General features: G+C 37.5%; 3 protein-coding genes across 6 annotated transcripts in view; 2 read left to right on the forward strand and 1 right to left on the reverse strand.

Annotated features, from left to right (window-relative positions):
- RNASEH2B (ribonuclease H2 subunit B) lies at positions 1-25,334 on the forward strand. 4 transcript variants are annotated; one of them, XM_058179825.1, is made up of 11 exons: positions 1-123; positions 2,203-2,274; positions 2,636-2,743; positions 5,024-5,100; positions 5,378-5,495; positions 6,840-6,904; positions 7,493-7,598; positions 8,509-8,590; positions 9,821-9,863; positions 11,509-11,589; positions 24,347-25,334. In XM_058179825.1, exons 1-11 carry the CDS (start codon positions 36-38, stop codon positions 24,386-24,388), a joined length of 882 nt encoding a protein of 293 aa, XP_058035808.1. In that variant the 5' UTR covers positions 1-35; the 3' UTR covers positions 24,389-25,334. The 4 variants fall into 4 exon arrangements, with proteins under 4 accessions (XP_058035808.1, XP_058035817.1, XP_058035799.1 ...); XM_058179834.1 differs by lacking the exon at positions 24,347-25,334 and adding an exon at positions 21,884-22,147; XM_058179816.1 differs by lacking the exon at positions 24,347-25,334 and adding an exon at positions 13,836-14,246.
- LOC131196712 (guanylate cyclase soluble subunit beta-2-like) lies at positions 15,725-21,514 on the reverse strand. The gene is made up of 3 exons (XM_058179882.1): positions 20,662-21,514; positions 20,298-20,458; positions 15,725-18,326 (listed from the first exon to the last, which is right to left on the reverse strand). The coding sequence occupies exons 1-3, from the start codon at positions 20,760-20,762 to the stop codon at positions 18,208-18,210; spliced, it is 381 nt and encodes a 126-aa protein (XP_058035865.1). The 5' UTR covers positions 20,763-21,514; the 3' UTR covers positions 15,725-18,207.
- The window catches only part of SERPINE3 (serpin family E member 3), a 54,430-nt gene continuing 50,236 nt past the window's right edge, over positions 21,979-26,172 (forward strand). The window contains exons 1-3 of the mRNA XM_058179791.1: positions 21,979-21,993; positions 24,389-24,475; positions 25,871-25,932. Coding sequence (XP_058035774.1) covers positions 24,435-24,475; positions 25,871-25,932 — 103 coding nt within the window. The 5' untranslated portion in view covers positions 21,979-21,993; positions 24,389-24,434. The remainder of the gene's footprint in view (positions 21,994-24,388; positions 24,476-25,870; positions 25,933-26,172) is intronic.

A 26,172-nucleotide genomic window follows, 5' to 3' on the forward strand; every position in this document is an offset into this window, starting at 1 on the left:
TCCGGAGCGAGGCTGGGACGTCTAGCAGAAGCGAGATGCCGAGCGGGAAGGGGAAACCTGCAGCGGCTCTGGCCGCAAAACCCGGCGGTGGCAGCAGTCGCCAATGGGTGGTTGTTCTCCCAGGTAACGTTGCCCCAGAGCGTTAAAAGAAGTGCACGGGGAGGGCTAATTGCAGCCTGCATTCAAGCGATTGAGCTTTTGCCTGGAAGCAGCCCGGTCGGTGGTTGTGTGAATGGTGCTGGGCTTTGGTGTTAGCCTTCCCCGTTTGCGATCTCTCCCTTCTGACGGCCCCAGAGATACCGAACCTGCCCTCCCGAAGAGGTTGGCTGGCCCAGTGTAAAATGAACCTGTCTTCAGAGTTTAATTCAATTTCTGGGACTTCCCAGAAGGGCAGGGCAAGAAGCAATGGATGGAAACTAATCAAGGAGAGAAGCAACCTGGAATTGAGGAGGAACGTCCTAACGGGGAGGACAATTAACCAGTGGAACAGCTTTGCCTTCAGACATTGTGGGTGCTTCATCTTCACTGGAGCTTTTTAAGAAGAAACTGGATAGTCACTTGCCTGAAATGGTATCGGCCCACCAGGGTTTCCAGCCTGAGCAGGGGGCTGGACTAGAAGACCTCTACGGTCCCTTCCAGCTCTATTCTGATTCTGACTTGATGGGCACATTTGTATAGGGCATTTTGGCTAAAATGCTGGGGGGAGGGGTTGCTATTGCCCCCTCATGGTATGTTTTTGTTTTGATTGCCCAGTCCATGCTGTCCCATCCAGGCCCGATATTGCTTAGTTTAGACTTGCTCTCAAACTTTTTAACTTCTCATGTGTTTGGACTTCAAATCTCAGGATTCCTTAGCTGGTGGGAAGTTGTTTCATCCAATTGTTTGGTGGGATTTTAGAATAGAATAGAATAGAATTTTTTATTGGCCAAGTGTGATTGGACATACAAAGAATTTGTCTTGGTGCATATGCTCTCAGTGTACATAAAAGAAAAGATCATCAAGAATTCTAAGGTACAACACTTAATGATAGTCATAAGGTACAAATAAGCAATCAGGAAACAATATCAATATAAATTGTAAGGATACAAGCAACAAAGTTACAGTCATACAGTCATAAGTGGAAGGAGATGGGTGATGGGAACGATGAGAAGATTAATAGTAGTGCAGATTTAGTAAATAGTTTGACAGTATTGAGGGAATTATTTGTTTAGCAGAGTGATGGCGTTCGGAAAGAAACTCTTCTTGTGTGTAGTTGTGTTGGTGTGCCATGCTCTATAGCATCATTTTGAGGGTAGGAGTTGAAACAGTTTATGTCCAGAATGTGAGGGGTCTGTAAATATTTTCACAGCCTTCTTTTTGACTCGTTTTTCCCTTTTTACCTACTGACTAAGTGATTTCTAAGTGTAAAGTAGAAGTGACTGGTGCCCTCTTCCCTTGATTCATCTCTTCCATGCTTTTTAGAGAAGCATACGTAGATCAGGCTTGAGGGTCCAGCTTCACACAATTTCCCCCCAAGTTTATCTTCTAGCCAAGTAAACCAGGCACTGAATCCATGTGGTCTCATTTCAGCATCAGTTTAGACCAAATTTGGTAACTTTAAGGCAAGTGGACTTTAATTCCCAAAACATGCTGGGCTGCGTAGTTCTGAGAGTTGAAGTTCACATATCATAAAGTTGCCAAGTTTGAATAACACTGGTTTATAAACAAAGAGAGAAGGAACCTAGTAGCATGTTTGAAGACAGTCATGCTCCAAATATTGCATTTCTTCTATTTTGAATCTGAAGTGGTGGCACTGATGTCCCCTAATTGAGTAATGAAATATTTGCAAACAACCAAGCACAGAGAGATCACAAAAGACTGGTGGGATCCAGGTGACTTCTGAATCAAACTATGACATCAGGATAAAGTAAAGTGGTTTGGCCATCTTACTTCCATGCCCATGAACATGGGCATGGATGGTTTGGGAAAAGCAACATCTGGGCTTTTCCTCCCAGCCTTATTTATAAGAAGGCTGCCTTTAAGAGGCAGGGTTCAGCCAATAAACTCTTTTCAAGTTTGAAGACAAAAGGAAGACTTCTTTGGTTCTTGGGAGAAAAATTGTATCCCTCAGAACTGACCAAACCTATATTTACAATCATGGTTTTAAAGGTGCTGTTATAATTTATATATGAGTGTCACATTCTAGTATTCTCCCTTTTTCAGAAACGGCAACAGATCTCCCAAAGAAGCCGGGTGCTGGACCTTTATTTACAAGGCTGCCACATCCAAGTACAGGCAAGGCTCACACTGTAAAATATTACTTGCTTAATACCATCTGATCTGTTTTATTCCCCTGAGTAGTAATAGTCTTGTCCTCGTAGTGGTTACTATTCTCCCTTTGTCAGGTGAAACTTTAAAAGCTGACATGCTATGGTATACAAGGTAACTATACTCAATTAATGGTTGATTATTTAACAGTGGAATAGTATGATTGATTTCCTCCTAGTCCTTTTTTGCCTTTTGTACATTTGCTAACTGTCCTTTTGCTTACAACTAATACATACTGAAATATTTTTCTGTAAATTTAAGTCTGATGAGCCTCGTAAAAATATTGCACAGCAAAACCATAATGTGATAGTGGTTTCTTTCTTAACAGGACAAGCTGCCCTTTATTTATTTGGTAGTGATGCATGCGAGATATTTGAAATAAGAGCTTTTCATGAAGAATACCGGTCATGGTTTATTAGTCAAGAAGTTCAATATGGTAAGTGAAAAGCTGAACAGGACATGGATCTATCTGACGTAATGCTATAAGGCAAGCCTGGGGAATCTGGCTTTCTGGATGCATTGTCAAGGATGAGAGAGGCTGGGAGTTGTAGTTTAATATAACATTCCTGGAGTTCCGTAGACTCTCCACTTCTCTTGCAAGTCCTTGAGTCTCAATTGCACTTCTTAAAATTTTCTCTATCTTGAAGTTATTCATATTACAACTTCTTGTTTCTTCTGCCCCTCACAGAAGTAGAAATTGGGATGCACCAACAAATTTGCATTTATTTCATTGAATGATCATAACACTTGATACAAGTTATAATGATTCAATGAAATAAATGCAGATTTGTTGGAACTTCTCTTCGCAGTGATTTGAAAGTATCACCATTCACCTCTGGATCTGGTGTAATTTTTTTGTTTGGTAGGGGAGGAAAAACCCAGGGTTTTTTTGATGTCCTTTTTTCCTCCATGTCTTCACTGCAGTCATGTTTTGAGAAAAGGTTGAGGTCAGAGAAGAGATTATACTTTACATTTTTCAGTGATCCATTTTCCTTGGTAGCATCTGGGAGAGAGATATTGGCTTTTTCCTGAAATCTCATTTCTCTTGAGGTTAAACAGAAGATAGAATTATGGCCTTATTTGTTACTCTGTATTGGGCAAGCTATTCTACTTAGACTCAGGTCTTTTTTTTTTGGTGGGGCCGGGGAAATAAATCAAGTTATTCATCCATGATCTCAAATTTTTAAAACACCAAGTGGAAAATTTCTATGCCCAAATAGGGCAATTCTGGAGGAATTTTTAGCAGACCACACTTACCTGAATCACAATATCCAATCTATTTCTTCTCACTTTGATTCACGTGAGATCCAGTTTTGCCCTGCAGGTAAAAATTTTAGAACCATGAGGGAAATACTAATACAGCAGTTATTTTAACAAAAATATAGAGGTTTTTATGAAATTTGGGGAAGGTGCTATGGACACTTTAAATTTGATTTAAAAAATGGCTCAGAGCTGATTGAGCCATGGGCATAAAACCTACCTTCTTCTTCTTGTGCTATATCCATCATTGGACGTTGGCGATCATGTTGGCAATCCTATTTTTGTCGACAGCCATATGAAAAAGTGCTGATGAGTTTTGTCCAAACCAGTCCCTTAGGTTTTGAAGCCATGATGTTCTTCTGTCTGGACCTCGTTTGCCTTCAATCTTTCCCTGGTGGATTAAGTGAATGATGCTGTATTTTCTGGGTGTCGTATCACATGTCCAAAATATTCTAACTTTCACTTTTTAATGGCTTTGATTATTTCCCTTTGCTTTCCCAGGCGGCTTATCACTTCCTCATTTGTGATTTTGTTAACCCAGTTTATTTGTAACAGCCGTCTGTAAATCCACATTTCAAATGCTTATAGTTTCTTCAAGTGGTTTTCTGTGTGTTACTTAGACACTCCTCAATTTTGTTGTATATTCTTGTGTGAATTATTCTCAGGAAGATTTTTCAGGGCATGACTCATTAAGCTTATCATTCTGTATATGTTACATAATTAATTGCATTTAATTTTGGGGGGATTGTCACAAAGGTTGACTTTAGCCAATCATTTGGTATCTTTCCTGTTTAATATATTCGATTGAAGAGCTGCAGTAAAAATTTCTTCCCATTGTCTTCCAGCAATTTTAAAATTTCTACTGGGATATCATCAGGTCCTGTGGCTTTTTTTATTTTTGCTATTTTTGTTGCATGTTCAACCTCCTCCATAGTGATGTTTGGTTCAGTTGTTATACTTCCCATATCAATATCATCCCTAGTGTTCTCAAAATTTCAAATTTGATTTCAAAAATGGCTCAGAGCTGTTTGAGCCATGGACATAAAACTTACCTGCAACTCTTTAAACCAGCTGCATTTTTTCCGGTTTTCATGATGTTTTTAGAAAGGTAATACATTTTGAAATTGTATTTGATGTAGCATAGCATATAGTCCTATTATTTTTATTCTCCTTTATGTATCTTGTATATGTGTGGAAAACAATAGATGTTTGGAAGTTCAATGTACACCATCTTTCCAATTAATAGTGTACTTATTCTTTTAAAAACTTTAAAGTCTAAATTTAAATTGTCAAGAATAGATTGTAGGTCTTTGACTTTGCTGCTGAATCATTGTAGCTTTTGTCCCTAACTTATATGGAAGCAATCTGGATTGTGTAAAGTGTTTCTTTTATAGAATATAAAGAATATAATATAATAAATACTATTATAGAATAATATTTATTTTTCCACCTTCAGATGGACGTCTGTTTTTTGCTACACCAATGGACCCTTTGTTTCTTGTGCTTTTTTACCTCATGAAAGCAGAGAAAGAGGTAGGCAACTAAAATGTTTCAGAAAGATGACATTATATTATGTATCTCTGCCCCCTTCCCCAAAATATCCATCATTTCTAAACGTCTCAAGAACCATTTCTGAAATTATACTTAATGCTCTGCTGTTTCATGTATTAGAACATTTGCCTCAGCACTAACATAGTCTTATTTGGAGGGGAAAAAACTTCTATTAAACTCTCTGGGAACCATGTTTTGGTTAAGAATTGTTTGAATTAATAGTTTTTAAAAACTGATTGTTCCTCTGACTTACACTCAGCAGGGAAAGTTTCAGCCACTGGATCAGGTTTTGGTGGATGAAGAGTTTTCTTCCAGCATACAATTGCTACAGTGCACAAATATTTCACAATCAATTGACCACATAGCTGAGCAAAAAGGTACAAAACAAGCAAAAAATATTAATAATTAATGACGACTTGCAAACTTTAGGCACTACTTAGGTTAGTTGACATAGCCAGCTGTCTTAGGGGCCCCCACAAACCATCCATGCACGAGTACAGAAATAAGATAGAATAAATCTGGTGTCTTGTCTGAATCCAAAGAGATCCTATCTAAAAGAAATTGCTGAGGTTGCCTACCTAGAGTTTATATCCAGGCTTCTGTCTACTAGAGAGTTCTGCTTAGGATAGTCTTCCTGGTCAGGTAGAACCAATACTCTCCTAATTCCCCTAACCCTAATTCATAACTCCATCTCCTATGCTGTTGTGGTGGTGGTGGTGGGGCTTAAAGGATTACAGATAGTTCTTGTTTTGCAACTACAATTAGGATCAGCAACTCAGTCATTAAGCAAAGCAGTAACTAACTAAAACCGACTGATCTTACATCAGCTTTTCTTCGCTTTACAACCTCTGAAGGTTGTGAATGCAGAGATAGGTTGCAAAGTTACTTTTTCATCACTGTCCTAACTGCAAACTATCACTAAATGAGGACTACCTGTATAGGAATTAGGGAATAGGGTAGAGCATCTGGTAGCTTTTGTAGGCAGTCTGCAAAAATTGTTGCCTGTCCAGTACTCTACTAAATGAGAAGCTTTCTATGGATGAAAGGAGCTCATCTATTTTTAGGAGGCAAATTCTAGATCCAGCCCATGATATTCATATTTCTAGAAATGCCCTCTATAAATATATAAGCATTTGTTCCAACTGTATCTAATAAAAAGAGGTATCAAACTCAGTGCTGGAGCCCCTGCAAGATTGTGAAAGCATGATTCTGAATCTCTAAAGCAGTGTTTTTCAACCTTGGCAACACTGAAGTGTGCGGACTTCAACTCCCAGAATTCTCTAGCTAGAATGTCTTGTTGAGGAATTCTGGGAGTTGAAGTCCACACATCTTAATGTTGCCAAGGTTGAGAAATACTGCTCTACAGGGCTGCTACCAGTTGTAGTGAAATGTTCTAAACCTGATACCCTCAGCTCTCATCATTCCTGCCCCCTATTAACACACCTATTCTGAGGATACTGGGAATTGTAATGCAAGGCACAAGGAAAGGTACTAGTCACAAAAGAAAGGTGTTTTAGATAACGCTCAGATAAATTGACTAGACTGTGGTTTGGATTTAGTATTAGTTAGATGTGTGTATTCAAGGTGTGTAGTAACCTCCAAAATATTCAGTGATGTTGATAAACTTCTCCAGATAATGAAATAAATTTGTATTTTTTCTCAATTCCATTAATGTGCAGACTAAATATATTTTGATTCTTTCTCTTTCTCTTTATTCTCAGAAATAGATAGTAAGAAGTTTTTTAGATACAGTGAGAAGAAAACACTGACATGGCTAAATAAAAAGGTATATTTTTCTCTATCACCCATTTTAATATTAAGTATAGCATTTCTTTCTTCAATGACAGATTGATTGCATAATACATTGTATTGAACTATAAAGCAAATATGTAATAGTTACAACTGGAAAACACAATGATATTAAAAAAATTGATTTTAAGATATATTTTCTCTCAGAGAAATGGCTGATGCTAGCATAATTGTGCTAGCTTTATTCTTCCTACCATGGTATAAATTGCTGTGGAACAATTTTTGTTACGTTATAGGAAAATGATTTCAATATTGCAACTTAACAATGTGCATTAATCACTTACTAAAATGTATTTATTTATTTGAGTTCTACAGCTGCCTTTCTTAATGCAATGATTCTAATGGTAATGTGTACTATAATTCTTTATAATCTTCTGCTGAACAACTTAAATAGGAATATCTTATTTTTTAAAAAATCTAATTGCTGAAGAGATAGCATTTTGATAAGTGTCTATGCTTCCTATCCCTATGACAAAGAGGCATTTGCTATGAAAAATATATAATGGATTTCAGTGTGTGGCTTCAAACTTTGATTATGGTGGTATTATTTTGTGGCTTTTGGTAGGTTAATCAACTGGTGAAAGTATTAAAAGAAAATAACATACCTGTTGGTGGAAAAGTACAGGCTGCTACATTTATCAGCAACAATCAGGCTAACAGTTGCACAGAAGGTAAAGTTACTACATTTGTTGAAGAAAGCTATTTGAAGTAAAATATACCACTTTGCCTTCCTGGATTTTGATTTATGAAACTTACTTTTGGGTTTTAAGGTAAAGGTGAAGGTTCCATTCGCACATATGTGCTACCCTGTTTCCTCGAAAATAAGACATCCCCTGATAATACACCCAATTGGGCTTTTGAGCACATGTGCGAAAATAAGCCGTCCCCGAAAATATTTAAATGCAGAGTTGGAAATCAGGTAAGATGGCAAGAGGAGCCCCATCTTGTTCCACATGCCCCAAAATAATAAGACCTCCCCGAAAATAAGGCCAATCACTTATTTTGGGGTTCAAAAAAATATAAGACAGAGTCTTATTTTCGGGGAAACACGATAGTCGTTCCCGACTCTAGGGGGCGGTGCTCATCTCTGTTTCAAAGGCAAAGAGCCAGCACTATCTGAAGACATCTCTGTGGTCATGTGGCCAGCATGACTAAACGCCAAAGGCACATGGAATGCTGTTACCTTCCCACCGAACATGGTCCCTATTTTTTCTACTTGCATTTTTTACGTGCTTTCGAACTGCTAGGTTGGCAGAAGCTGGGATAAGTAACGGGAGCTCACCCTGTTACGCGGAACTAGGGATTCGAACCACTGAACTGCCGACCTTTCAATCGACAAGCTCAACATCTTAGCCCCTGAGCCACCGCATCCCTACTTTTGGGTTTTACTTTCCTTTTTAATCATTACCGAAAAGGGACCCTAGCAAAATCGTTTGCGTCTTGGTTTGTTTGGTTTTTTTCAACATCTGGGAGGAGCTGATTAAGAGAAAAACAAATGAATAGAATTGGCACATTTGGGACACGAGGCTGCTAAATAAGATAGATGAATAACATGCAATATCTATTTCATTTATTTTTCAGAAGATTATATTTGTTATGCTCATGGCTTAATATCAGAGTATATTTCTGAAGAGCTAAGTGCAACATTAGCTAATTATTTAAGGTGAGAATTTATTGTTTTTAAAAACTAACTGTTTCAAAGAAGAATTTCTCTGACATGCTTCCATGACTAATAGTGGTTTGAAAAACGTGCTTAAGTAATGTAGTGGAGCCCGCCCTATTTCCCTGCCTGTTTTCCATACAGCAGCGTTTCTTTTCCCCTTTTCCAGCTGTTCAGTGAAGCCAACTGGGTTAAACAGGACTCTATGGTGAGGATGTTCCCCAAAGCAGCAGAGACCTTTCTGTGACTAGACCATGTTTTGCATAGGGTTTGTTTGTCTGATTTTTGAGGATCCCTGTCAGGCCCCAAAACCAGGAAAGACACATGGTGATTCTTCCAAGCAAAGTTCTTTATTGTTCCACACCTGTAGACAGAATCGTGCTGAACTGAAGCACTGTATTAACTACATCAATCATATGCTCTAAGAACTATTAAGGAGGAGCTGTCATCATCCTCTTTCTCTCACACAACATATGTGAACTGAGCTGCCTCTTATTCCTCTGGAATGCATTCCCTCCCTCCTGGAAATTCTATATTCTATCAGAATTCCAAAGGGGAGTTGTATAGGAAAGAAGGGGCACCCCAGTTTTGTGTTTGTTAGTGTGTGTGTGTGTGTGTGTGTCTTAAGTCCATGTTTTTTTTTTTTGTCTTTGCTACCTTTTAATCTTTGGGAGAAGGGTCACATGCTTGAAGTGTTCAGTGCAGGACTGATGCAGTAAATTCACAGTGAAGACTTTGAAAAATATAGCCATATAGCTGAAAAATGGTTCTCCAATAACACTCTTAACATTTGTTTTCTTTAAGATGAGTTAGTAAGCGTATAAAAACATATTTGCCCAGTTAGGTAGCTGACCATAGCCGATCTTGAAAAAGTTTTAGTTCAGTCAAATCTTGTTAATATTTGGAAGATGGAAAACGGTCAGAAAATATCAGGATTGGAATAGTGGGGGGAAAATGTCTTGGAATTAGGCAATGAGAAATCATTTCTGCATTACTGTACTATTAAAAAACCATTAGGATATGTCCATAAAGTCACCAGGAGTTGAACTTGACTCAAGGGAAACTTCACAGTCTTTAACATTTTGTGTAATTGTTGATGAATGCGTTATAATTCTGTAAATTAATTTCTGTGGAAAACTCACAATAGGCTTCATAATCACATAATTAGGTGAAGTAAATTTGCTGATGTAATCAGATAGCTCTAGAGTTTAACTTGATCTTTCTGCCTTCCAGACTCCCACAAGGTACAGAACTTCCCACAGAGCCAGCATCAAAGGTAAGGACTTCTTACGAAAAGTCGCTTCTCAAAACTTACAACTCTGAGCCAATCAGAGGTGCTTGAATTCCAAATCCTTGTGCTCCATTTCTATGGATTGGTCAGAAACGGTGGTAATTATAATCCAGTAATATTTGAGAACTGAGACACGGTGGCTCAGTGGCTAAGACGCTGAGCTTGTCGATCGAAAGGTCGGCAGTTCAGCGGTTCGAATCCCTAGTGCCGTGTAACAGAGTGAGCTCCTGTTATTTGTCCCACCTTCTGCCAACCTAGCAATTTGAAAGCATGTAAAAAATGCAAGTAGAAAAATAGGGACCACCTTTGGTGGGAAGGTAACAGCGTTCCATGCGCCTTTGGCGTTGAGTCATGCCAGCCACATGACCATGGAGACGTCTTTGGACATCGCTGGCTTTTTGGCTTTGAAACAGAGATGAGCACCGCCCCCTAGAGTCGCGAACAACTAGCACATATGTGCGAGGGGAATCTTTACCTTTAATATTTGAGAAAATCCTATAGTTTCTCCACTCTTGGTTTCGATGTTACTCACTAATTTTACAGCAGGACTGGAAAAAAAAATCCTGGCTATAAAAGAACTACTTTGAATTCATTACTGAAGTGGAAGATAATTCTTGAAATATTTATTACTTTCATTATAAGATTTTGCTTTTTCAAGCATATAGGTAACATCAACTTAGTTATTCAGGCTGCTTCATCAGGGGCCAGTGAGCTTTTCAGATGCTGGGCATCCTTGTGTAAAAATACACTTTAAACAGTAGGTTCAGTCTTATCCTGTCATCTCATATGAACTCATTATGAAAATGCTAAAGCCTTAGGAGAATTAAGCAAGAATAAAACCTGAATCATTTAAAAAAACTTTTTCTCGGGAAGGAGCAATTACTTAATTAGGAGAATTGTATCTCACAGAACTCAAGCTGACCTCTAAACTAATATGAGTGTTCAAGAAATGGAGGATGTGTTTTGTTTTGAACTCAAGCCAAAATTGCACTCAGAAGTTCAGCCAATGTATTTAGGATTGGCTAGGGATTAGAAGAAGCAAAAATCAGAAGTAATTTAAATATTCTGTGGTTGTGTGGAAACAAAACCGTATTAGATAATTTGGCTATTGGAAATAATAGGATTCAGAACATGCAGAAACCTGAACAACCACCAGATGGCATTAAAGAGATAATTTTCAATTACATTAAATTCAAATGTAATGGAACACCTGGAACAATGGTGTTTCTGTCCATATCTGGAACAGAAGATCGAAAACATAGAATTCATGAACAAAGCAACGGAAAACCATGAAATGGTTCATGGACAAACGGTTTTGCATATTTTCTGGCTACACTGATATGTATTTTCAGGTGGCAATGTGGTACGTGATCCAAATTCCAATTATGTCATTTCATGACTTCCTCATTTTGGGGGTTTTGACAAATGTGAGAAGCATAGCACCACTTTCAAAATTCACACCTCAGCTTTAGATTTACTAATTAATCATCGAAGATTAGATCATACAGTGATACTTCATATTTCCATATGGTGTATGTCTGAGCTTATTCCATAAAGTCTGGACATTTTAAACTGAAGTCCACAAGCCCAACATGTGATTTATGACACAAATCACTCTTTAACATTACAGAAAAGGAAACTATCAGATGGTCCTGTGGAAGCTGAGGAGGATTATACTAAATTCAATACTGGTGATCTGAAAAACAAAAAGGTATGTATTTTTGTGTTTTCTTACCTCATATTTAGGTAGGGTTTCCTGCCTAAGCAGGGGTTTGGAATAGAAGACCTCCAAGGTACCTTCCAACTCTGTTATTCTATTCTATTCTATTTTGTCTAATAGTAAGGTGATCTATTAAAAAAAGAGGAACAGGGCAGCTATTTAAGCAAGTGCGAGCTATAAGACATCAATAGAATTCTGCATTTCAGAATAGTGTAAACAGATTAACTGTCAAAACAGTTAGATAAAATATTAGGAAGAGTGGGGAGAGAAGGGAGAGAGAATTAAAAGTACTACCCTTTTTAAAGAGCTGTTTTTTAAATGGTTTCTAGAGGTTCGAATTACTTTTCTACAGGATTCACTTATCACGCAAAGCCATAATGTAGTTTGCTTGATTTTGGCTCAGTGTGATATCTGAACACTGCCAGAGGATAAATGTTACCTTAGTGCGATGTGCACAGTACCTTGCAATAGTGGCATTAATATATTCAGTGTTTTTCCTAATTGTGCCAGGTTTTAGCTCTGCAAGCATCTTAAAAGGGTTATTTTTGGAAAGTGCAGCTCAGTACAATGTTTCCCACAGAGATCAGTGGGGCTTGGAATATTCTTGTGATACCGATTTAGTATAAAACCAGGCTGTCACATAAAAGTACCAGTAGAGGACATGAAAAGTAGCACAGAAACTGAAAGCACTGGTTAGACTGCCCACTTAATCTGGTCTCCTACCAAGCCAATGAACTGAGAGTTGCAAAGAAATGATTGATTCCTCACAAGCCAGATTTCCTATGCGTGTGGCTGCTTTGATATGCATAATAGTTGGTGTTAGTAACCTCTCATTCATGTTGTCTGCTTTACATGAAGTATCAGTGTAAATCTGTTTTTAAAAATTGTGTGGATTAGAATTTAGGCAAAAAAAACCACACCAAAATGCCCAGGTACCGTATATTTGGTACCTTGCTCAATAGTAGTAACTGTGGGAGGGATCTTGGAGTCCTAGTGGACAACCATTTAGATATGAGCCAGCAGTGTGCAGCAGCTCCCAAAAAAGCCAACACAGGTCTGGGCTGCATAAACAGAGGGATAGAATCAAGATCACGTGAAGTGTTAATACCACTTTATAATGCCTTGGTAAGACCACACTTGGAATATTGCATTCAGTTTTGGTCGCCACAATGTAAAAAGGATGTTGAGACTCTAGAAAGAGTGCAGAGAAGAGCAACAAAGATGATTAGGGGACTGGAGGCTAAAAACGTATGAAGAACGGTTGCAGGAACTCGGTATGTCTAGTTTAATGAAAAGAAGGACTAGGGGAGACATGATAGCAGTGTTCCAATATCTCAGGGGCTGCCACAGAGAAGTGGGAGTTGGGCTGTTCTCCAAAGCACCTGAGGGTAGAACAAGAAGCAATGGGTGGAAACTAATCAAGGACAGATGCAACTTAGAACTAAGGAGAAATTTCCTGACAGTTACAACAATCAATCAGTGGAACAACTTGCCTGCAGAAATTGTGAATGCTCCAACACTGGAAATTTTTAAGAAAATGTTGGATAGCCATTTGTCTGAAATGGTGTAGGGTTTCCTGCCTTGGCAGGGGGTTGGACTAGAAGACCTCCAAGGTCCCTTCCAACTCTGTTATTATGTTATGTTAAGAATAATATTTTGTTGGGAGGTCTGGAATGCTAGAGAAATACAATTTCAAATTTTAGCTATACATGTGGCCAAAGACTTGGCTAGCTAAAATCAGTGGAGACAATAAAGCCGTCTTGCTATCTTGCTCAGGTCTCATAACTATCCAAATCTATTTTTATTATTGCCTTGGTGAGGTATTTCCTCTGATAAGTATTTTAACGCAGTTTAGTCACCGTAAATGCTGATTAACAAATTAATAAATCAAGATTGAAGTAGAAATTTTATTCTGGTGTTTATGTCAGGCTTTGTTTCATGATTGTCAAAATCATACCAACAATGTTAAAGATGTATATATCAATCTTTTCAGGAGGTCATGTGGCTTAGGAAGAACATGCTTGCATTTGATTTTTTTTCACAATGTAATCTGAAAAAGGTTGTTTTTTCTATGAATTTGCTTTTCAGATCATTTACTGATTTTTTAAATCTAACTTGGTTCTTTGGGATTGGCGTGATTTTTATAATGACCCTCTGAATAAAATGTGTGAGGGAATCTGTGCAGTTACCATTTATGAATCCTAAACTTTATGCTGATGTTTTGTTCTTACTTCCAGGCAAGCAGTAAAATGTCAGCTGCACAAAAAGCTTTAGCGAAAGTTGACAAGAGCGGCATGAAAACAATGTCTTCTTTCTTCAGGCCAAAAACTACACCACCAAAATGAAGGGAAGAGGGTGCTATTTAGTTTAATAATTATTTTGGATTTTTCTTTTTTATGAAAGTCAAGCTCCTTATAGCTTTCTTTCTTCTCCTATTTTCCCTTATTAAGTCTTGTCACAAGTAGAAATCTACGATACTGATATGAATGTAATCAAAGTTAATTTTGTGTTTGTGTTAGGAAAACTAGGCTCAGGCATCTGCTACAGATAGGAATCTGTCTTTTTTATCATGATTACTGAAAATGCAAAGTGTAATGCACAGCATACGTTAATTTTTGAATAAATTATTTGCACTTCTTGTTTTTTAAGTTGTTGATGATTTTTGGCTGAGGGAAATCTTACGTGTGTCTTTTTTGTATTTTAAAAACTGGCTGGCTGTTTATTTTTCCACACTGGTGACCGTGATGATCACAGTCTTTGCTTATATACGTCTTGAATGATGAATGATTTGAGGTATTTTTTTCTAAACTGGGAGAGTTTTAAAGATAGTGTTTTAAGGAGAAGCTGAATTGTTAATATAAAGCTCACCAGTACAGGCAGTCCTTGACTTATGATCAGTTGGTAAAGGACCATTCAAAGTTACAATGGACTCACAAAAAATTATTTACAACTCATCCTTGAAGTGATGACCACTGCATCACCCCTGTGGTCATATGCTCACATTTTGGATGCTGGCAACTGGCTTGCATTTACGACTGGTTGCAGTGTCCCGCAGTCACAACACAAATTCACTTGGTTTCTGACAGAGTTTTGTCTTCACCGTCCCAAGTTATCAAATGTTGTGATGTTTTGACATTGTCCAACAAAATACCCATTGGATAAACTGGATTTGGACTTTTGACTGGGTGGCTCACTTAATGACCGACCACATTGCTAGTTTAACAATAATGGTAAAATCAAGTATTTGTGGAGTTGCAGAGAGTGCATTCCTTTGTACTTTGTGGAATGAAACCCAAAGAGTACTGTTGCCTTATTCAAAGTAGGGTTTTTTTGTTTTTGTTTTTCCCTGGGGAAAAGGGTTCTGTGTTTTCTTTTGGCAGGTCAGGATTACTGTTGGCGGGATAGCATCTGGTATATCCATTTCTAGAATGGAATTTCATCTTTATCATCAAAGCAGTAGGGAGGAAAAGGGGGAAGAGAACTGAGGAAGGATAAGGAAAAAAAGAAAAACATTGACTTCTGACCTCTCTCTGTTGCAGTGAAATAAGGCATTAACATCAAATCACAGCGTTTTGCTTTTTCATGATAATATGAACCAGCAATTTCTGGAAAGATCTATCAATCTATTCGGTAAAACCCAAAATAAAAGTTTCATTCTTTTCCACTTCAAGCACAAAGTTCAGAAGCGGTCTCCCAAGTGGAAACCTCTCAGCAGCTAATATTGTACGATTTTCTGCCTGGCCTTTTTGTCTACTTTCTTTTGTTACGTTTATTTCAACCTAAAGAGAAAGGATTGTACTCTAGGTCAGTTCTGACTGGAGGGACTGTAAGCCCTCTAAGTTAAATGATTCCTAAAACCACAGCTATTGATAGTTAACTGGTACAAACCAGGGGTGAAATGCTCCCGGTTCAGACCAGATCGCTTGATCCGGTAGCGATGGCGGCGGGTGGTTCAGAGAACCGGTAGCAAAAATCCCTGCCCCCCCCCATGCCCAACTGAGCCACGCAATCATCTTTTTTTTTAACTTTTAAAAGCATTTTTTCTTTGGCGGAAAAAATGCTTTTAAAAGTAAAAAAAAAAATCTGATGATTGCACAGCTCAGCTAGGATCGTCAGAGGCTTTTAAAAGTATTTTTTCCACAACATCTTTGGAAAAAAATGCTTTTAAAAGGCTGTGACGATCCCAGCTGAGTTGCCTGATCGTTGGAGGCTTTTTTTTCTTTTAAAGGCAAAAAAAAATGCTTTTAAAAGTAAAAAAAAAAGTTGGCCATGCCCACTCAGTCACATTACCGCCCCCCAAGCCACGCCCACAGAACTGGTAATAACAAATTTTACATTTCACCACCGGTACAAACCAAAACGATTTGTATGTACAATGATGTCATGAAGTTATGACTCCCCCCACCCCCCAGCTCACTGTGTCCGTTTATGTCATTGGAATTTATAAATCTCTTGCTTAATGTTAAATAGAATCAACTAATTATGGCTGATTCAATAAAACATTGTTAAATCATAGTTTACTATGGTATGTGAACCCAGGTTCTATGTCCTTTAACACAATGTGAAATGATTTAAATATTATCTGTGGCCTTTATATTATGACCAAACATTGTGTTGCTTTCTGAAGTCTTCTATGACAACCCTGGTTAATTTATGAAGAGCGAAAATAGGAGGGGGTTTCCAAAATTTGTTTACATATATTTCCAAAATTTCCATTCCATTTCATTTAAATTTCCTAAATTGGAAATTTAGTTTGCAATTTCTGAGTAGCGCCAAAGAGAAAGACTTTTCTGTTCCCTGAAGTAGTTAAACAGTAAGACCAGATTTAAGTCTTTCCAGCAACAGAATAAGGTAATATTAGCAGACTCTTGGTTATCCCATCTTTTGCAGCTGCATGTATGCTCAAAGGCAGGAAAAATGAAGCTTCCCTTTATATAAACCACATTTTGAAAATATGTATTGTTTATCATAAAAAGTAAAATAGAAAACAAAAAACAAAACAAAAATGTACATTCAACACTAGCAACAACGAAAAAAGAAAAAAATAGTGTACAAAAAAGAGGGGAAAATTGATCAAATAAATTTAACATGTAGGATCCACCCTGTATGGGTGCTGAAAAGAAAAGTGGTAAATTCTCTCCTTATACAAATATAAATACATGTAAAAGAAGAAGAAGAAAAAAGCAGTCAACGGATTAAGCTAAACATACTCTAAATCTTAAACTCCTGTTAACCATCGGTTATTGTATTTAGCATGTAGAAAGTCCACAAATGGTTTCCAGTCTCTTATAAAGCTGCCTAGCCCATTATCTCTAAGCAAAGCAGTTAATTTTGCCATCTCTGATAATTCAGTCAATTTCAAAATCCATTCAACGGTCGGCATTCCTTTTTCTTTCCAGTGTTTGGCAAGTATAATCCTCACAGCCCTTACCATATGAAGGAATAGCACCCCAAATTTTAGAATACCAATTCTAGAATACAGCTCGCCTGTTTGGAACCCTCACCACATCTCTGACATCAATACAATTGAGCGAGTCCAGAAATCCTATTTTTTATTTAATTTTATTTAATTGAACGAGTCCAGAAATCCTAACGAGTCCTATTGTTCCCTTCATCATATCAAATTGATATAGTTGATGCATATTTTTATACATATATGTATATTTTCTTCAAAATATGTTGTTTTATCTATAACAATTGTTTGTGTATTCTGTTGTGACAAAAGAAATAAAAAAAAAATTTACAAGAAGAGTTCTCCATTCCACTGAAAACAACAAAATACCTTGTCCCACCAGACTTGAAATCCTAGGATTAGAAAACTTGGGACTCCGTCGCCTTCGACAAGACCTAAGTTTAACTCATACAATAATCTATTGTAATGTCCTTCCTGTTAAAGATTACTTCAGCTTTAATTGCAATAATACAAGAGCAACCAACAGATTTAAACTTAATGTTAACCGCTTTAATCTAGATTGCAGAAAATATGACTTCTGTAACAGAATCATCAGTGCTTGGAATACTTTACCTGACTCTGTGGTCTCTTCCCATAATTCTAAAAGCTTTAACCAAAAACTTTCTACTATTGACCTCACCCCATTCCTAAGAGGAGCATAAGGGGCGTGCATAAGCGCACAAACGTGCCTACCGTTCCTGTCTTATTGTTTTTTTCTTTTCTTCTTCCTATATATATATATATGCTTATACTTCCTAATTTTTTTTTAACTCATATATATGTTTATATACTATATAATCTTTTATATGATGTTGTGACAAAATAAATAAATAAATAAATAATTTTTTTTCAATTGGCTTGTCCATCATACCCAAAAGAAAAGCTTCAGGTTTTCATTAATATTTGTATTTTAAATATTTCTGCATTGACATCGTTATGTTTATCCAGTATGTTTTCACATATTTGCAAAGACCACCACATAGGATAAAGTGAACCTGGATTTTGACTACATTTCCAGCACTTCTTACAATATTTATTAGATTTTTGCTAGTCTATCTGGGGTCACATACCAATTATATAAACCACTTTTGATTCTGAGTAAGGTGAGAAGTTTATAAGAACTAACAGAATGCCCACAGTGTATTGGCTGAACTTTTCTAAAAGAGAATGCAAAATGCTGAAGGGGTGTGGTTGTCGCCAAGATGTTTTGAAAGCAATGATTCTTTTTCCTCTTGCGATTGTTCTCCATGACAACTCTCAGCTTCTAATAGGTTACCTGGGGGGCAGAGGGAGAATAAAGGTGTGAGAAAAACAATTTGGAATATTCCCATTAAAGTTTGAGCTGTGGCCAGAGCCAGTTTGTTAGCCATTCTATAGATCACCCCCTGCTAATCCCTTAGCAGTTTTCATAAGTGATAATTGCTATTTTGATAAACAATAATAGTAAAGTTCATGTAACTGCTTGACCAAGTTCAGATCTTTCTTCTCAAACTTGCAGCTGTGTGCTGCAAAAAAATCAAGTTACAAAACTCAAATATGCAAACAACCCAGGGAGTCCCCTGAAACTGAAGTGGTTGTAACTTTCATAGGCTCTTAGAAATTCTTAGAAATAATTTTCAATTTGCTTATGATAGCCATGATTTAAGTGCTGCTAGATGGCTTGTTTCTACTTTCCCACCAATATTTTGACAGTCTCCCAATGAGATGAGTTAGATTGAGAGAGGGGAGGTTCATTCAGATGCAGTCAACTTTGTGATACCTTCTCCAAACTATGGAACTATAATAAGCAGCAGCAAGCCTAAAATGGTTCCTGAATAAACCAGACAGAGGCACAATGTAAAAATCATAGGGAATCTGATCAAAGTGTACCACCATATGATCATCAAAGATGACCTCTGCCTAATTCCTCCCATCTGCATATGTTGAGCATACTATACACATTTTCCGGAGATAACGATGAAGAACACTGCTGGGAATTCTGTCATCAAATCTGAGGGATTACTTTATCTAGTTGGTCCCAGAAATAATGTTTTTAAAGATGTAATAATTATACATAATATATAAGGTCAGTTTTTGCCAATCTCATCCCACTCTCAATATTAAGTAAATTGTTTGCCATGCAGATTAGCAATAGTAATAGCACTTAAGACTTGTATACCACTTCACAGTGTTTTACAGCCCTCTCTAAGTAGTTTAGAGAGTCAGCGTATTGCCCCCAACCATCTGGGTCCTCATTTTACCGACCTCGGAAGGATGGAAGGGTGAATCAACTTTGAGCCGTTCAGAATCGAACTCCTGGCAGTCAGCAGAGTCAGCCTACCATACTGCATTCTAACCACTGAGCCACCACGGTTTAGTTCCTATCTCTGTGCTACATATTTGTAATGACACTGCATAGCATCAGAAGCAAACAGAATGACTACCAGGGCAAGGCATAGAAGAGGTTAAGATAGATAAAGAGAAGGGATGAAATGAGACTTGACAAATTTTCTTCAAAACTGTAATCATATTTGATTTAGTTTCTTAAAGGTTGAGATGGAAACCTCTAGGAGTACATAGAGTCCTGTCAGTGTACTGTAAATGAATCTCCAATTTTCTGACATGCAATTGTAGAATTATGAGACAGAACTGGCTTTTCAGAATATCAGTGGTAGTTGAGCCTTGGAATTACAGTGAAAGAATTACTTTTCCTAAATTGGTATCCTCCAAACTACCGCTTTAGTATTCCTATTGATCATACTGACTAAGAAGTCTGGCAGTTGAAATTTAAAATAACATTAAAACAGGTTGAGGAAGACACTCATAGTAAGAACATCTCTGATGTATGTTACAGGTAGTCCTCAACTTACAACCACAATTGAGCCTAAAATTTATGTTGCTGAGTGAGACATTTGTTCAGTGACTTGTGCTCCATTTTATGACTTTTTTTGGCCACATTTGCTAAATGAATCACTGCAGTTAAGTTAGTATCATGGTTGTTAAAGTAAATCTGCCTTCCCTGTTGACTTTGCTTGTCAAAAGGTCACAAAAAGTGATCACCTGACTCCAGGCAATTTGGTTGCCTAGCATCCAAATGTAGATCACGTGACCATGGGGATGCCGCAATGGTCATAAGTATGAAAAATGGTCATGCCATTTTTTTCAGTGCCACTGTGACTTTGAACAGTCACTAAGTGAACTGCTGTAAGTTGAAGACTACCTGTACTCACACCCACACACCCGTGCACACACACAGTTTATTACATACCAGTGCTATGAACATTCCTAAAAGTTTCTTCAACCCGTCCCATTATTTCATCCTCAGTAGAACTGAGATTTTGTTTCAGAAAATAGGTTGTCATTTTCCCTTTGCCTTTTACCTCTATGGTTCCCCTTTCCGCTGTCTCAAACACTTGAGGAGGAAGTGCTCTGTGCAGTGCAAGAAACAACAACATATAGAGTTCATGACTTATCGCTAATTGGCCATAGCTGGCTAGCACCGTACAAAGTTATACGCGAACAAACCATATTTTGGTTTAGCACAATATGCAAAGCGGATTATGAGATTTAATCCCAGCACAGTCACGTTCCCGTCTGATGGATTTGGTATGTCATTGCAAACCCTTACTTACTTGAATGTTGTGGAGCTGATATGGATTTTGTCCGGCAATCCATGACTTTCCATCCTGGAAGCCGTATTGACGGTATCACCAAATAAACAGTATCTGGGCATTTTCTCCCCAACTACACCAGCCAGCACTGGTCCAGTGTGTATCCCAATTCTAATCTGTTGAGAAAAACACAATATGGAAGCCACACGGTGGAAGAGGCTCTTATGGAAATATATTCCCTTAGTGCAATGGTGTCAAACTCGCAGCATCACGTTGCTGTCACATGATGTATCGTGACGTTTTCCCCCTTCATGAAGCTGGGGTAGGTGTGGCCTGGACATGATGCATCCAGCCTGTGGGCCGCCAGTTTAGGTTCTAGAAAAACCTCAGATTATACTTTTAACTATTTTTTGGGTGTTTCTTATCATTTATCATGAAGAACATGCCTGAGATCCATTTATATAAACAATCTTTCCCTTGTAATTGTTCCACTTGGGCCCTCATCTGGTACTGGGATTCATTTTGTGTTTTAAGTTTTGTTACATATTGTTTATAATTTGGGGTTTTATTAATGTTTTCTTTCGTTTTCATGTATCTTAGCCACCTTAGAAGGCGTTTATCATTAAAAACACCACAGAAACATGAACATAACTTGAATACAGGATATGAAAAGATTGACTTGCTTATATTTAGTGTTTTTAGTTGGTTTAACAGATGTTGGTTTGGCAGTTGTTTATTTATTTATTGGGAGTAGTTTCTGTTCAAATTCAGAAAAAATAAAACGGAATTCCCCACTCAGCGGACTCCTGATTTAAAAAAATGCCTGTAGAAGGGAAGGGGAACTGAGGAATGAAGAAAACAAATCCAGAGATTTATTCCTTATCTCAGGGGTCTCCAACCTTGGCAACTTTAAGACTTGTGGACTTCAACTCCCAGAATCCCTCAACCAGCTGGCTGAGGCACTCTGGGAGTTGAAGTCCACAAGTCTTAAAGTTGCCAAGGTTGGAGATTCCTGCCTTATATGATATACATCAATATTTAGCAGATAAAGTTGCCATATAAAGTGAGACCATTTGGGGAAAGGAAGAAGAAAACAATAATTGGCCCCTGCTAATCATACTGTTTTAATTCTCTCTCTCTGCTGCAAGTGAGATGCTTTGATCTCTTTCTTATGTTGAAGTTTTTAAACTGTGAATTACCTGTATAGGTCTAGTGGTAATAGGGCTCATAACTTCTCTTGCAGCAATCCTCATGCCAAGGGCAAAATTAGCCACCCTTTCACCATGACTGGCAAGTGGGACTGGAACTCCTCCTACAACCATGTAGGCATCACCAATGGTTTCCACCTATAAGGCAAGATGCACAGTAACGCACGCATGAAAACCCACCAACCATTTGTCTAGACTTGCGTGCTGGTGCCCTCCAGATGTTTGGTCTGCAAGTCTTACATTCCACTGCTAGTTGGAGCTAATGGGAACTAAACGTCCAAAAGTTCTGTAAATGAACACAGCAAGCATATCTCCTTATTTAGTTATTTTATTTGTTAAATTTCTTTGCCGCCTATCTCACCGTGGGGCTAATCTAGGCAGCTTACTCTTTTTTTTTTTCATTTTTCCTTGGGGAATCACTTACTGCAATGCTTTCTTTTTTTTAAAAAAATAAATCTTTTATTTATTAATAATTTCTAAAAGAAAAAAGGACCAATGAACAAGTGAAAGAAAAGAAAACAAGGGGAAAATTAGCACAAAAATACAATATTCAGTAAATGGATTACTGAGATTGTACAGTTAGTGCTCAATAGGTTGTTGATGAGAAATTAACTATGAAAACTCAAGTACATTAAAAATATGACAAAGGATTTGAGTTTCTGAACCAAGTGCCAAAATGCTGAATGATGCAGATATAAAAGTGTATCTCATTTACCGCTAAGCAAACAATGGAAAAGACATCAGATTGCCCTGGCTAATTACATTATATAATAAAAATACATTATATACTGTAGTTATCCATGTCTTTCCCAATCTGTTACTCTCCAGACACATGCAATTGCAATTACATTAATAGCAATAGCACTTAGACTTATATACCACTTCACAATGCTTTACAGCTCTCTCTAAGCGGTTTACAGAGTCAGCCTATTGCCCCCAACAATCTGGCTCCTCATTTTACCAACCTCAGAAGAATGAAAGGCTGAGTCAACCTTGAGCCAGTTAAGATCGAATTCCAGGCTGTGGGCAGAGTTAGTCTGCTATTCTGCAGTCTAACCATTGAGCCACCAAGGCTGTTTTAATAGCCAATTAAAAAACTGTTGCCAGCATTTGTTCAAATCAACTAGTTCAATTCAAACTAAAAAAATATCTCGTTAAACAGTTGGTATGGACAATTGCTGGAAATTTTAGGAATTCCAATCCAAATGTATTTCGGGGTACCAGGTTGGGGATGGCTGTGAGAGCAGATCAATCTCTTTGCAGGAAGGGAAAAAGGAGGAGAATGGTTGCAAGCCAGAAAATTGCTAAATTATACCAAGCAATATCTAGTCTAGAAGTTGGTCTAGGAAGCTGATGGTTTTCAGGATTCATTCTCCCTTATTGCTGCCAATCTAAGATTATCCATCCAATCACCATATGCCCTTGGGCTACAAAAGGCAGCAGCAAACGTTATAAACATCAGTCACACTTACTTTATAAACTCCATGGATGTTAGTCAGTCGATCAAACTTGGAATACATTAAATTAAGCATGTTCACGATCTTAATAGGTTCACAGACAGAACAGATGTTTGTGAAAGTCACTACATCACTGAAAAGTATTGTGCAGCAGCTAAAATCTCCTGGGGGAAAATAATAATAATAATAATAAAAAGAATAGTTTTCAGAAGCAACAGTTTCTCTGTTTTTGGTTTTTAATATGGCAAAGATAAAATACTCAAGCCAAAAGTCCAACAATGCTTAATGGAAAATGACCTTTGATTATTATTGCCACTTGTCTGAATCTTACTAAAAGCTAGAAAACAAATCGCAGCATATGTGACCTCTCACTTCATTAATATATTATTAAGGTGTGTGTATATTGATGGATGGACTCCATTGGATTAGATGTCAGGCTTTATTGAAATAAGTGGATGGATAAAGAAACAAATTCTTGTGTCATTTCAGAACACACATGAGGCTGAATTTTATATCTTCTAAAATCAAGGTTACAACAAGGTTTAGAAACACTCACAATTCACCTAAAAACGTAAGTAATAGTATGCAAAACCCTAGACAACAGATAAATGATTTTGAAAAGGTAATGCTTACATGTCCACCCTTTTGAAGCAACAAGGTGCATGTCAAACCAATGGTCTTTATCATTTTTATTAAAATTATGAGACTGCACATAGTTTACTTTTGTACTTATCTGAAAAAGTAAACATTATGGAAAATACCTGTGTGCTAAATATAGGTCCTGATTTCTCTTGGTTCCCAGGAAACCAGACCTCTATGCAAACCAAGTCCAAACAGACAGAATCTTAGCTTTGAAGGGAGCGTTTCCAGATATTCAATTATTCTTCCTGTTTTACGACATGCCATTTTCTACTTGATAATCAAACGTAATAAAATTGCCATACCTGCTTCCACCTTTTTGCCTTCCTTCAACTGATTAGCCACATGTTTTGGTAACATGGCATAGAGTAAAGTTTCTGATTTCTTCTTCTCTATCTCTAGGTTCTTAGAGAGAATCCTGAGCTCTTCCTTTTTTCTCTCTAGTTGGTTGGATAGCTCTATCTCTGCCAGCCGCTGCTGGTTGAAGAGGATGAGGTCTCTCGTTGGGTCATGTTGTGCGATGTCAGAAAGGTGCATCTCTTGTTCTTCTAACTCATCTAAACTGCGGAGCTTTGGTGAGCACAAGTAGATCATGCTGCGGTTGCAATCCATCCAGATCATTTGTCCTTTTCCCAATAAACACATTATACAATGCTTTCCATTAGGTTTAATCTATGAATTATCGGAATCTTATCCAGATAACTGTCAGTAAACTGAATGTGAAGTTATAAATTCTGTGAGCCTAATGTCTAGATTTCACAGGTTTTGCAAATGCTTCAATACCCTCTTTTATTTTGGGTTTAGAATTTAGGATCTAGAATCTTTCAATCCTGTGTAAGGTCTTGAAAGAGTTAAAGGCAATTGACTGATCAAGATCACACAGTACAATAACATAAAGATGGGCAATTGCTTGCAAGTTATTGTAATCTTTAAATTTTTCCATGTTTGGTATCTCCAAAATTCCCTTAAAATTGTGCTATCAGAACTTGGTGGTAAACATCTGAATTAGGACAGCATTATTCCTTCCCAATTTAGGTAGAAAATGAAAGAGAAATTCAGCTGACTTTTTTTGCAAGTTCTGTTACAGGGATTGTTAAGAATTTTATATGTATAGGAAAAAGTAGAGATAAGATCAAGAATAAGAAGATGCTAAATGAATGTGGATTGGATTCAGAAGTGAACGATCAGCATGAAGGAATTAGTTTAGTTTAATGAAAAGAAGGACTGGAATGACATGATAGCAGTATTCCAATATCTCAGGGGTTGCCACAAAGAAAAGGGAGTCAAGCTATTCTCTAAAGCACCTGAAGGCAGGACAAGAAGCAATGGATAAAAACTAATCAAGGAGAGAAGCAAACTAGAACTAAGGAGAAATTTCTGCCGAAGAGGTTGTAGAAAAAATGCTTTTAAAAGGTTCTGATGATCGCAGCTGAGCCGCGCGATCATAAGAGGCTTTTTTTTTACTTTTAAAAGCATTTTTCAGCCAAAGAAAAAATGCTTTTAAAAGTAAAAAAAAAAAACCTATGTTGATCACGCGGCTCAGCTGGGCATGGGTGGGGGCAGGGATTTTTGCTATCGGTTCTCCAAACCACTCGCTGCTATCACTACCGGATCAGGCGATCTGGTCCGAACCGCAAGCATTTCACCCCTGGTGCTACCTGACTCTATTAGAAAATGCATTATGGTCATTTTATTAATTTTATTAAATGCTTGATTTGTCTTAAATTTTAGAACTTCATAGAAAATTTGTACCTCTGAGCTTCAGCGCAGGCCGTTTCTTCAATGAATTGGGCATAATTTCTCTCTTTATCTTGAGAACAAACTGGCTGTTGATAAACTTTTTCATGCTGGAAATAGCGAATGTGACTTGAGGATGAATAATAGAAAAATATTCATCTAATCTGGCTCCATTTATTTGCAATCCAGGTACAAATTTCTGAATGTTTACACCGGCCTGTTTGATTTTCAGCTGAGGAGAGAACCCAAAGGTAATTTCAATAACTAAAAATGACTTTTTAAACCATCTTCGGAAACGACAGGTAACAAAACGTTACTTCAAAATGAAAGTGGAGCCATTTGAAATATGTTTTTCATATCACAGTAAAACCGGGTTTAAGACTGGACTGAGGGGGGACCCAGACAGCACTCACTAGCTTTCCACTTGCACACAATCCCAGCTTTCTTTTTAATGGTTGTAGGCATCTTCTATAATGCTGGATTAGCAAAGC

The sequence above is a fragment of the Ahaetulla prasina genome, chromosome 1 (genome assembly GCF_028640845.1).
Source record: "Ahaetulla prasina isolate Xishuangbanna chromosome 1, ASM2864084v1, whole genome shotgun sequence".
Classification (NCBI taxonomy): domain Eukaryota; kingdom Metazoa; phylum Chordata; class Lepidosauria; order Squamata; family Colubridae; genus Ahaetulla; species Ahaetulla prasina.